Below are 13,935 nucleotides of genomic sequence, written 5' to 3'. Positions count from 1 at the left end.
TTGCATCTACTGTAGGTGTCTGTTGAATAGGATGAATTTACTGTCAGTCAAAGCAAAGAAACCCATTAGAGACATCAATAAGATCATTGATCAGAGCAGGTAGACGCTATAGATCGACAGCACGTCTACGGTCAATGCTACAGACTTAAATGTCTAGAAAACCTCCTTTCAATACATCTGAGCAAATGTTATTCATGTTCGACTTCATTCATGACGTTCAGCTCAATAAATGCTTGCTAGCTTACAAATAAGTATGCAGGTAAGGTCAAGCATGCGTCGTGAAGTATTGTAGAAATCTGTTATTGAAGTGCACTTGTTTTAAAAGCACATACAGTACTGTACTGTACTATCTCTGTATCTGAACACACTCACACACAAATATCTTCATATCACAGCCTTGCTTTAAACTCACTGGTGTTTGTTCATGAGCTGATAACAGCGAGTGTGTGTTTGCTTTCACCGGGTAGTTTTTATTAAAACACAACAGCTCTAAACGCTGTTTATCTCCCTGTAAAATTCCCATGACTTCCTCTGACCTTCCCGAGTCTTATAATATGGCCTGGATTGTTGCTGGTGTCCAGTAACATTATTAAAATATAGTCAACTCTCTCACTCTGGGCTTTGAAAGGCGATCTTGTGCTGACATCAGATGGAGACAGTGCTATGGGAATATTCCCTGTCAATGGGAGGGAGTTTGGGGCCAGGAGGTTAATTACATCCCAACAATTCAATTCCTCCTGCAGATGTCCTGATGTTGAGGAGGCAGATATGTACTCCCATCTCTGTCTTCATTGTTAGTTGCCTGTAGATCTGGATTGTCCCGTTTAAAGAAGTTTGTGAATCATTACAGTATATGCGTGGGACGATTTTGATCTCTTCCATACTTGTTTGGATCTGACCTCTGCAGAGTCGTGTTTGTCTCTCGCTTTAGTTTTGTATTTACCCTTCAGTCATGGTGCGAATCACATGCACTCTGTCCTTCAGTACGGACGATGAGCCCGTTGGCAGCTCACGTAGCGACAGCTTCGATGACCACTACAAGCGAGTGGTGTGGTCGACAGACGGCGAGCACGGCCGGTACAAAGAGGACTGCGACGAGCCGGACTCGTACGATGGGCCGGAATACGAAGACGTGCCCAACGTCGACCTGGCTACGTTTTGCGGCGGCTGCTCCCTCCATGGTGCCAACCACATTTTCGTAGAAGATAAAAAGTTTGGTATACGTCAAGGCTTGTGGGCGGTGGTCTTCCTGATGGCGGTCTCCATGTTTCTCCTACAGGTCGTGGACCGAGTCGTCTACTACTTCCAGTACGACCACGTCACCATTCTGGACGAGCGCAATGCTAAAAACATGACTTTCCCCGCCATCACCCTCTGCAATTACAACATGTTCCGCCGCTCGCAGCTTAGCTACAGCGACCTGCTTTTCATGGGTCCGCTGCTGGGCTACGAGGACAACATGGCCCCCGGGATCCCCTTGGCCCCGGAGCCCGACAGACAGGGCTCTCGGTTCAGCCTGGCAGAGTTCTTCAATCGGACACGTCACCGCATGGACGACATGCTGCTGGAGTGCAATTTTGCAGGGATGGAGTGCGGGCCAGAACATTGGAGAGAGGTGAGATTGTGTGGAAGTGATACCTAATCCTGGTTTAATCTAAACAGTTGTGGGTCGTGTTCGAATTATGTCAAAGATTATGGGGGTCCCTTAGGTTAGCCCCCTCACCATCATTATAGGGTCGCCGTGTTGGTCATGGACCAACTTTTTAATCAAAGAAACTCCAAATTACCCTTGACTCAAAGCCTAACAATTTTTTACCCCTGAAAATAATCCAGGCGCAGAGACTGTCAAGTCCTCCAGAAAACAGCTTGAGGCGCACTAGAGAGTTTACATTTATTTCAGACAGAAATCTTTTGTTTTTTGGGAAATTGGGACAAATAGTGGACATCTTGGAAAGCTTTGTGGCAGCGCAGCAAGAGAATTTTACATTCATGTAGTATTTTAATAAAAACCAGGGGGCACCCCTAATTTATATTTTTGTGCTTTATCGGGGGTCCCTTAATGCTTATAGGAGGTCAGGGACCACCCCAGCCCCCCCTATAACTTATGATCTGTGTGGTATTTTGAGCTGGAACTTCACGGATACATTCTAGGCACACCTGAGACTTATATTACATCTTGTCAAATTTGTCATATAGGTGACCTTTAAATGCAGAAGTCACATTATAAAGTATATATTACTATTCATTGGCCATTACTTCACTCACATTCACTAAATGTTGATCGAGAAACAGACCCAATGATATCAGTGGGTGTGCATTTTTAATTTGTGTGAAATAGATCATAATTTCTTGTACAGCAAGTGCCTTATGTGAAATATGCAGTACAATATAAACCGATCATTACCGATTTGTGATTCATATGCACATTGAGTTGATCTGAATGTTTTTTTATGTAGAAAATGTTTCCAGATGGTCCCTTTAGACTGATGAAACGAGCTCTGTCTGTCTGTGAATGAGACATTTGGTTTGTTTTGGCCGCTGATCTCAAGGTTTCAAGTCGGTGTTGTTCATCTCCTGTTATTGACTTGAATGAATTATGTTCTGCTTTGCTCTAAAGGCCAGAAATAAATTTGGTAGTGCTTACTGAGAAATTGCTTCAAAGCCCTTAAGTATATTTACACAGAGAGCTGGCGGTCAGTTATGCATCTGTGATGGATGTGCTCGCGCTGTCGTCTCTGTGTTGTAGGTAATCCATATAAACATGAGATCTTTCTGATCTTCTCATTACTTCATCAATGCTTGTGTTTTCAGCCAATTATCATTTGATTATTAACATCACATCGTGTGCTGTAGTCCCAGGTTCCTCTTGGGTGATGGTATATGTGACTATCCATCGATTAGCAGCGATGATATTTCGTGTCGATGGCAGGCGGGTCCGGGCCACACAGACAGATGGGTCAAGTTTCGGTTGGAGGGCAGAATTTAAGCAGCGGTCACTTCCTGAACCTCCATTAAACCTGGATCTTGTTTCACCTCTAGAGCATAGACTCGTGTTTCTCATCTGACTGATCATCATCACTTTGGCTGAGTGATCGATACGAGCATCATGTAGTGAAAAGCCTTGTGATGTGTCAGGAAAAAGATTAAAAGTATTACAGCCGACAAAGCTTTTCATTTACACTAAACATGCTGTAAGAACATTCAACGTCTGGTGATGATTGTGCTTTAAGTCAGTCAAGATGAAAGCATTCTTTGTAAACCTTTCATGTGAAGTATTCAACTTTATTAATCTTCATTTGAATCTAACCCTTACATACAGCTTGTTGAGAGATGTGATGTTAGATATAAGATGTGATACTTTTCTATATTCCCTTACAATTCATAAATGATTTTAGCCGGAGGCCTTTTTCGAATTTGGTAACCACCTGCCTAGCAACTACCCATAAGACCTTAGCAACCAGATAGTAGCATGCTAGAACTCAAATGACCTTAAAGTCCCAATGAAATCAAAACTTCTTATTTTTAATGTAATTTATCTGTGTAAGTCATTGTTTAAAAAAAATCTGAAAATGTACTTCCGCCCTCTTGTTGCGATCATTCTCTGATGATTTCAGCTAGATGGCCTGGGCGGGAGCAACTGTTAACTCCGCCCCCTCCATTTGTCAGTCTGCTGCCAGTTCCATTCCTGACTGAAACACCTACTTTTCTATATCCAATCAAAGCATAGTGGAAGACTCAAGCCACACCCACTTTTCCTCACGTGATATTCTGTTTCAGTCGAAAATACATCACAACCTAAAAGTAAGGTCGATCAAGATAGCTCCTCCCTTAAAATATCTTAGCATTGTGAGGTTTAACTCTTTTCCCGCCACTGACGAGTTATCTCATCAATTAAGAGAAAATGCTTCCCTGCCAATGACGAGTTTTTCCGGCAATGCTGCTATTCTTCCGCATCTTATAAAACCCGGAAGTATTGCCCTAGGCCTAGGGCAAACAGCTGCATGTACGTGTATGTTTTGAGGATCGCTCTGCTTCTGATCTGTATGAAAAGTCCTTCACAAAAATGCAATTATTTCAGCTTTTTGCTCGAAATTTTGTATTTTTGAAGAAACCTACCAAAATTTGAGAGGGGATAAAAAGAGAACTAATAAACGTAGGATGAAACTTTTTTTATTATTTTTTTAGGAAGATGGTCTTTATTCATTTGATACGTATGTTTATATATTTTAAGAAGAACATTTATTAGAAGGCATTAAACTTTTTTGAAATCATGAACAATGCTGGCACTGGCTGGCAACTTTTTTTTTAAACGCTGGCAGGGAAAGAGTTAAATGCAAAAATGCTATTAGACAAACAGAGTTTTTGTGTATTGTCAGACGATGTCTTGGCATATTGGACTCGTGTGTCTCAAGGTTAAGTTAGTATGTTATGTTAGTACTCACTTCTGCTTCTCATGTATTTCTTAGAAAATATAAAAGAAATCAGTATATAACAGTATGAATTTGAATGTAAATTCGATGTGAATCATAGAAAAACAGATGATAGTTAGAAAATACAATTGTTAGGGCTGTCAAAAGATTAAACGCAAGTAATCGCATACAAAATAAAAGTTTGTTTTTGCATAATATATACAGTATGTGTGTGCACTGTGTGCAATTATTTTGCATATATAAATACAAACATATGCATGTATGTACTTAATAAACATTTACATGTGAAAATAAATTATATAGAAATTTACGAATTTGGTCATACGAATTAGCCGCCTTGTAAAATATGTGCGAATTGCCATGAGATTGCATTGGAAGTTGTCATGTAACAAGCATTGCCTCGCTAACTATTCTGTCTTTATCTTTATTAATGATGTCATCCTGTGTATGTCAGCATTTTATCTGTGAGAGTGCGATGATGTGACCTTGAAGATCAGGCTTAGATTATCTGGAGAATCAGAAACTTCATCCAATATTAACAATGCTGTGATGCAGATTTCATAGCATCTCCTCTTTCTTTCTCTGTCTGTCTCTCTCTCTCTCTCTCTCTCTTTAAAACACACACAAATATTTTTAACATTGGTTGATGTATCAGTCATGTAAAATCTTTCTTGACATGAAAGAACAGCTTGAATTAACAACATAATTTAATTTAATCCTGTTTACTTTTTTTTTTAAATAAATGCCCCTGATTCTTTCGTTGTCTGTAAAACAAATGTGTCCTGATGATGTAACTTGGGGTAACTTCATTTTATTTTGGGTTAAACTTTACAAGAAGGTTATATTTCTTAACATTGTTAAAGGGGCGAGGGGGACAGGTCCCCCCATCTGAGGGTAGTTACTAATGTAATTTGAACACAAGGTGGAGCCACAACACAGATATTCATATTGTCAGGATCACATTCATAGTTGTCAGTGAAACTCTTCAAATATTTAAAAAAAACATACCTACTACATTTTCTTGGGTATGCTGGATACGTTTTATTTGTGATATTCTTTAATTTTATGATGAGTAAGATGAGTCCACCACCTTTGTGTGAGTTTTGTGTGTCATCAGCCTAATGCATTTGCGCGTAAAACACCCACATGTATCATTTCCAGAAGAGATTTTTTATATAAATGCTTTCTGATGTGTTTGTTACTGTAAAGCTGGAGGTGTGCAGATGATGTCCATCACCAATGGCAACACAATGAAGGCACACATGAATATTATACAGATCACAGATGAGTGTTTGATCCACCCACAGTTTTCTCAGTCTGGTACACACCGAGCTTTCATTTATCGTGTTTTCATAGCTGACGCAAAAGCAGAAGATTTTCAAACATTATTTCAAAGACAATCGATAGTTAACCTGCAACCTGCTTGTATGCGTTAGCATATCTATATATAGCTAATATATGATCTTCTGAAATGAATCTGTTGATCTGAAATGAATCTGAATATAATTCTCAGCTCATATGAAGCGCTGTCCATGGTGCTGAAATGTTGTATTGTCATATAAAACCAGATTAAAAATGTTTACCAACATGTTCATAGGCTATTATAACATATATTATATATTAAACAGTAAATCTAAATATTTATTTATTCATTTATGCATTTCATCCAAATGCATTTTTATTAGTAAATGTGTTCCCTGGGAATCACACCTGCAACCGTCACAAGTGAATGCAATGCTCTGCCAACTGAAAATGTCAGCGTTATGACTAACTGTTGGTTTTGTGCCTGTCAAAGTCTATAATTTTGGTCATTTTAAATATATATAGGCTATATATATATATTTCCTTGTTTTGGCTGAGTTTCCCGATAAAGATTTAACAGGTAAAGTTGCCAGCCAGCACCAGCATTTTTTTTATGATTTTCACAAAAGTTTCATGTCTTTCAGAAAAAGTTTGGCTTTAGCGTTTGCTTACGGTTTTATACGTTGGGTAAGAGCGCCACCTGGTGGATAATGGGGGAAATACGGATTGCTGGAAAAACTCATCCTTGAAAGGGAAGTGTTTTTTCTTAATTAAAAAGTTAACTTGTCAATGGTGGGGAAAGAGTTAAAGGGGACATATCATGAAAATCTGACTTTTTTCATGTTTAGGTGCAATCATTGGGTCCCCCAATGAAGTGCTTCTTTCAACCTAGAAAATGTTAAAAAGATCAACCCAGTAACTTAGTTTTGGTAAACCTTTCTCTGCAAGCACGTGAAAAAATAGCCCCTATTGTGATGTTAAAAGGGATCTTATTATAATAATACTGGCCTTTAATCTGCAATATCTAACCACAGCACTGCTATTTAGTGCAGAAAAAATATATTTTTTCAACAAACCATCATTATGGTGATCAGCGTTTGCATTAGCTCATTTGCATTTTCAACAAACCATCATTATGGTGATCAGTGTTTGCATTAGCGCATTTGCATTTTTCAACAAACCATCATTATGGTGATCAGCGTTTGCATTAGCTCATTTGCATTTTTCAACAAACCACCATTATGGTGATCAACGTTTGCATTAGTTCATTTGCATTTTTCAACAAACCATCATTATGGTGATCAGCGTTTGCATTAGCTCATTTGCATTTTCAACAAACCATCATTATGGTGATCAGCGTTTGCATTAGCTCATTTGCATTTTTCAACAAACCATCATTATGGTGATCAGCGTTTGCATTAGCTCATTTGCATTTTTAAACAAACCACCATTATGGTGATCAACGTTTGCATTAGCTCATTTGCATTTTTCAACAAACCATCATTATGGTGATCAGCATTTGCATTAGCTCATTTGCATTTTCAACAAAACATCATTATGGTAATCAGTGTTTGCATTAGCGCATTTGCATTTTCAACAAACCATCATTATGGTGATCAGCGTTTGCATTAGCTCATTTGCATTTTTCAACAAACCATCATTATGGTGATCAGCGTTTGCATTAGCTCATTTGCATTTTTCAACAAACCACCATTATGGTGAACAGCGTTTGCATTAGCCCATTTGTATCTTTCAACAAACCATCATTATGGTGATCAGCGTTTGCATTAGCTAATTTGCATTTTTCAACAAACTACCATTATGGTGATCAGCGTTTGCATTAGCCCATTTGCATGTTTCAACAAACCATCATTATGGTGATCAGCATTTGCATTAGCTAATTTGCATTTTAAAGGACACACCCAAAAAACTGCTAATTTTTGCTCATACTTTAAAAAAAGACAATTTTAATATTATGATAAAATATGTGTGTAGTATTTTGAGCTTAAACTTCACATATGTACTCTGGGGACACCAAGGACTTATTCTTAAGTCTTGTGAAATGTCCCCTTTAAGAGCGCTTTCTATGAAAAACGTTTATTATTCTTTCACATGCGTTTCCCAAAAAAATGCACTTAAATACGATTTACCGATTGTCCTGCAGGTGACCTCGTAACTTTATCACTTACGATGCACTTAGGGATTTTCGGTTACTCCAGAGCACTCGTAGATCTACAACGATTTTCAAGTGATAATTAAGTTATGATGCTTTGTGAAATGGCCCAAAAGTCTAAGATGATTCGTAAGCTCATTTTTACGATCTATTTAGTCTTGCTATGCTTTTGGCAAACTTAGCCCAGGTAAAGATCTCATTTATTTCCAGTATCTTATTAACTTGTTCAATTGTGCCTTCAGATCTCATCAATGGAGTCAGTAGGAATGTAAATACACTATGTGCCCAGTCTATAACCCAATGAGCATTACTCTCACTAACTCACTGACCTCTTACCGAATCACAAATGGCTCGTGAAGTTTGCATTTATCATACTGAACATCCAGTGACCGTGTGAAATGTGAGCATTCGGTATAGTTGAGAGTAAAAAATATTTCATGCACGTACAGTATTGGATGGGATGACAGCTAAACTCACCTTTAACACACTTCATGCACGACTGCCTGACACAGTTGACCTGTTCCTAACTGCTTCACCAAATCTACAGCTCAGATCAAAGCAGAAAAAGACAGAGAAAGAGTATGGTAAAATAGTGTATCTGAAACCTATGAGGTTATACAGATCACACAAGTGTTGTTTCTTCTGTATTTCTGTATAGATCATTGCATCTTTGGATAAAAGTGCATAAATGTAAAAGTGTAATAAATGTAAATGTTCATCGTCACATAATTTTACAGAGTTTATGTAAAACATTTCGTTTTTGATGTTTTAGTGTTCTGGAAGGTATCAAGTGGAAATGCTTGTATTAAAGCCCTTGTGTGACATATTCAGTAGCTGTACAGTTGTTTAAAAATCTTTTCACACTGTTCTTGGTGAATAAACGTCTGGATAGTGCTTTATAGACCTCATTAGAAAGAAAAATCACATATGATGTCTCTTTTATTATTAAAATTGGTTTTCTTGACAATAGTATTATATAGAGAGCTAAAAGAAACTAACATTAGTTACAATAATAGACTGTATGCTCACAGCTCAAGATGAATAAGAAATGACAAAGAATGCTGGAGTTAAATTACATATATAAGGATTTTGAATGGTAGTTTGGAAAACACATTTACTCACACACACAGTAAAAAGCATTTTTTTTTACAACTAACCAGATTGTCCGACTTCCTCGCTTACTTTTTTCCAAGCAAGATCCTTTTTATTCTTGTTTCTATAAAAGTACGAAGATGTGTCATACAGCTCCGGGTGTCTACATACAGCGACAATGATTTTGTCCTCAATTGTTGTTTTGTATTTCTGCTTGGCTCGCTACGTCATAATCAAGTCATTACTAGAGCAAGCTCCTGATTGGTTAAAATGCAACACGAATATGGCCAAAGTTCAGATTTTTGCGCTTAAAAAAAACACATCACTCATGTGAAACTTGTCATTCGCAGAATGTCTATCATGTCTTTGCATTGACTTAACATGTAAATCACTCGCACTTAACTCTTCATTCGCATCTGGTGTGAACGCACCATTAGTCTTCTAACTTTCAGTTTTCTGACACACATGACATATTGCATTACCAGGCCACACAATCTCTCTACAATCCACACAGCTCGGATAAAAGTGAAATATTTTAGTTTGGAGTTCATAGAGTTCCTGATGTTTTTGCCGAAAAATCTTTTTCTTAATTAGTATTTTTGTCAGTAGTCATAGATACAAGACTATGCACGCTGTTAAAAAGTCTTTATATAATCACTTGCAGAAAAACAAAACAAAATCTTCAATTCCAATTGAATTCCAATAAAGTTTAACCACAATAACACACTTTTGTGTGTTAAAGTCCCTGTAAGGTCAGATTTTTAATTAGTTTTCTGAGTTTGTGACTCCACAGAAAAATATGTTATTAACCACTAAACCAAATTTTAATGCTGTAAAAAACGGCAAGTAAATAAAATAGGCAGCTTTCTCTGCTCTCAAGCGCTGGGGGCGTGTCCACTGTCTGTGCCAAAACCACGCCCACTTGTGGAAAAGCTGCCGTCTCTTTGAACTTTCAAATATCGCTACAACCTGAATAGATGCTGGTGATTGTGTTAGGGGCTATGTTAGGTATCTCCAATGCATCACTGAGCCACAGTTTTAGCCCCGCCTAAAAATCATAAACATAGAAATGTGGAAAAACTACTATTTAACGGTGTAACTCCACAATTTAGTACTACATAGTTTACAGTTTTTTACGTGTTTCAGCAATACTTTTGTTACAATTATAATGCGTTTAGAAACAATTTTCAAGACTTTTACTTGTGCATCTGTTTTGATTCTTGTACTTAAAGCAACACTATGTAGTTTCCATGAAAAAATGACTTACAGCTCCCCCATGTGGTTGAAAAGCGCAACGGTGCCTGGTATCAGACACTCTTCTGCAGGCAGGGGGAGGGGCGGGGCTGTGTTTCCTACCCTCCACCGCCATTTTCAGAGTGTGCTTGTAGCAGCTAGGAGGTTGCTCAGGTTGCAGCAACAGTACAATTTGTCCAGTTAAACGTTGTTCTATCACTGAAATAATTTTAGAGACATTATTTAAAGGTAAAAAACTACATAGTGTTGCTTTAAGAAATTGAAGGTTTGAAAATCTGTCATTGACTCACATTGATAATGTTTTATTTTTAACACTGTTTAAGGAACATCCCAGTGAGTCATTTTTTTAAATATTTTTTTATGATTATGGCTTTCATTTCAGCATCAAAGTTTTTAGTCTTATTACTGTTAGGTTTTGTTCTGTATAATAAATCTCTATAGAAATACACCACAAACAGCATTTTTCAACTTCAGTCACTTCAATTACTGCATTTGTTTTTTAGCTGGGATCAAAAGGCAAATTTTCATTTCTGAGATCAAACATCTTAATAATACATTCTCATGGGTCACTTCGTATGAACACCTGAGGAGAAAATCTCAAAAATAATTCTGTGTTAAATGTTAGAAACACACCAGAAGAGAATATTGAATCTCAAGGCAAGACTTTGATCTCCTGCTGCTCTTATTAAAACACAAACTTTTGGGAATTCTGGCATGGAGTGAAATAGACATTCATCCCTGCGTATTACCTGTATAGGGAATTCTGGATTATTTAACAAACTTCCACCCCTGGGTGTTGAACTTGGATATGTAATGTTTCTAAATGTTACCTCAAATGACTGTAATAAGAAAAATAGATCTTGTGGATAGTAAACCAAAAAACCTTGAGTCATCAAAAAGTGCTTCTTTTTAAATGCCATGTAGCTCAGTTGACATTGCGTTAATAACACAAAGGTTTTAGGTTTGATTCACAGGGAACACACATAAAACCCATTCACACAGCAATTTTACGGAAACAAAATCTCCGTAAAATTGTCATAGAGGCTTCTGTGTGAACACAAACACCTCCTGTAAATATTTTGGGATCGCTCCCGGAAAGATGACCTGCAGTAGTAACATTGTCGTAATGAAGTGACGTAATTACGCAACGTGAACATCAATCAAAAACGAAAAAAGCTGTTTTTGCAATTTCATTGCATAAAATTGCATAAATTTCCCGCATATTCCATCGCATTTTTTTTAAATGTGTTGCAAGATCAAGAATTTTTGCCTGCAACAATCACAAAAAAACTCTGTGTTTTTCTGGAAGGACTGATTGCCTATCAGCTCTGGTGGTGGTTTATTTTGGCCCTGTAAGAATGACTCTAATGACCACTGTGCCACCCACAACATCAAACAGACACCATCTTTATCTCAAAATATCATTAAATGCATTAAATAATCTGTCAGTAACATACAGTAGAGATATAAATAATGTTACACACTGAACTCTTGTCTGGTGTCTTTCAGTAAATATATAATCCTGTACAGCTCCTCTCAACAATATTGAAGTAACATAGTGTGTGAATATGTGGCGTATCTCTATCTATCTCTCTCATTTTATGTGGAGGAGTGTCGGCCGGCAGCTGCAGGCTGAAGAAGACACTTGGCAGCGATACGGAGGCTGATTTAGGCAGCTTTCCAAATGACTACAAAGTACACTAGTAGAGGTGCTGAGCTCTTGGTTTAGTATGCAGAATGCAGTCAATGCAACATTAAATGAAGAGCTGCAGTGTTTGATTTAATAGGAATCTCAGTTATTCATGTTGGGAATGAAATGGAAAACAAATAGATGATAAATCTCATGTGTGTCATGTATAATATGAACTTATTGTCATCCATATTTGCTTTGAATATAAAAGAAGCTTGGTTAAAGCTCATTTAAACATTCAGTATGGGATCTTTGTCTGGCACTGTGAATCTGGATGGATTTCGTAATCATTAAACCGCAGTGAGTCACTGTCCAGGTGAGCGCTGTCCAGATTATCATTTCATGTCCTATTGAGAAGAGGAGATGAGCTGACGTACAGTCATTTTGCAATTGTATTGCATGTGTGGATGTAAAATTGGATGTTGTTTAAAATTTTATTTTTGGAAGAACCGTTTAATGGACTCCACTGTGAGTCAAAAGATGAAACCAATCTTCAAGTTCATTCATATAACGCTTCTATTTATTTCCTGTTTGTTCATTTAAAGAAAAAGCTTTAGCTCATGTGGGAAATCAAAGTATTAAAAGTTCTTTGTTGTATTATGTTATCTTCTTTGTTTACTAAATAACTCTAGAGACCATCAGATTATTCTGAGATACAGTCAGGTGATGTGAGACTTTCCCAACCCCACTGCTGAACAAATGAGTGGGTTTGATCAGTATTGCATGTGAGATTATATTTCATGTTTATCTTTAATACAATTCTTTCCACTGTCCCAAAGCACGTTCATTCATTGTACAGGTTATTACATTTGGATGAAATATTATGAAGACACACACATGAATGCATACAATAGATAAGGGACATCAATCAATTTTTATCTAATGTTAGCTTTATTAAAAGAAACGTATATAGTAACCTCTGAAAAAAAACAATTTTAAGTGCTTTTCGTGAAGGAACTCTTTATGAAAGAGAACAATAGGTTTTATTTATACATATATTCGGGTTGCACCGATACCGATATTCAATAACTTGAATAGGCGAGGCTTTCATTGCCAATAATATTTGGACAAACATGCCTGCATCTCTTTTGATTTAAAATAACGTACCTCCGAGAAACAGCTCATATGTTGCGGCTCCCAAGTATAGGGGGCTTTCTTCGGCAATAATGTTCGGATAACATTTCTGTCTTATGCTGCGTTTACACCAGCCGTGGTAGAGGCGGCAAAAACGTGCTATTCGCACGCAGTTGGACGCTTGAACATCACGTCACTACTACAGCAAGGTCCTGATTGGTTAACGCGACGCGGAAATCCGCAGATTTTTCAACTTGCGCGTTTCCCGCGGCAACGCTAAATTTGCACGGAACGCAGGATGCCTAATAACATCTTTGCATTGACTTAACATGTAAATCACCCGCGCTTGCCACCTCTACCGCGGCTGGTGTAAAAGCAGCATTATTGCGAGAGGAAAACTACTTTTTAGTGAAGTTTTTTTTTAGAAAACATTTAGAAAATAATGCATAAGTTTGTGCAAATTTGTAATGGAAATGCAGCAATTGACTTAATTCAAAACAATCCAACAATATGAGTTCTGATGCGTTTTTTGCCACTTTTAATTGTCAGGGAAAATAATGTAAAGTAAATGTTTATGCTGCCTTTTAAAACGTATATGTGAGCCGCCACAGGACAAAAATGTTGTCATCTGAGACAACGTAGGGACGGAGCGCACAATATAGTGCAGTTTATCCGCTTAGGGCTACTGTAGAAACATGAAGATGACTTCCATGTTAGGGGGCGCGCGGGGTATGTAGATAAAAACGTCTCATACAACGACTCATAAAAACAATACAGTTCATTACGTAAGGTCTTTATACATTATTGATAATATAGTTATGTATATTATATTGCATTTCTGTCAAGAGATCCTACTAAAAGGTACACACTGTACCTTTAAAAATCTGCATTATTTCAACTTAAAAAATATTAGTTAACAA

General features: G+C 37.4%; 1 protein-coding gene across 5 annotated transcripts in view; it reads left to right on the top strand.

The window, feature by feature from the left end:
- Nucleotides 1-13,935, top strand: part of LOC129452875 (acid-sensing ion channel 1B) — a 195,012-nt gene that overhangs the window by 140,298 nt on the left and 40,779 nt on the right. For 2 of the 5 annotated variants that reach the window (XM_073861592.1, XM_073861591.1), the window contains exon 1: nucleotides 655-1,615. The exons of 2 other annotated variants lie outside the window; for them this stretch is intronic. In XM_073861592.1, coding sequence (XP_073717693.1) covers nucleotides 953-1,615 — 663 coding nt within the window. In that variant the 5' untranslated portion in view covers nucleotides 655-952. Of the gene's footprint in view, nucleotides 1-653; nucleotides 1,616-13,935 lie in introns of those variants that run through there. One more of the 5 variants, XM_073861597.1, reaches the window with a different exon arrangement.

Source organism: Misgurnus anguillicaudatus, chromosome 23 (genome assembly GCF_027580225.2).
Source record: "Misgurnus anguillicaudatus chromosome 23, ASM2758022v2, whole genome shotgun sequence".
Lineage (NCBI taxonomy): Eukaryota > Metazoa > Chordata > Actinopteri > Cypriniformes > Cobitidae > Misgurnus > Misgurnus anguillicaudatus.
Note: the sequence above shows the minus strand (reverse complement) of the source record. Positions and strands in the feature narration are given on the sequence as shown.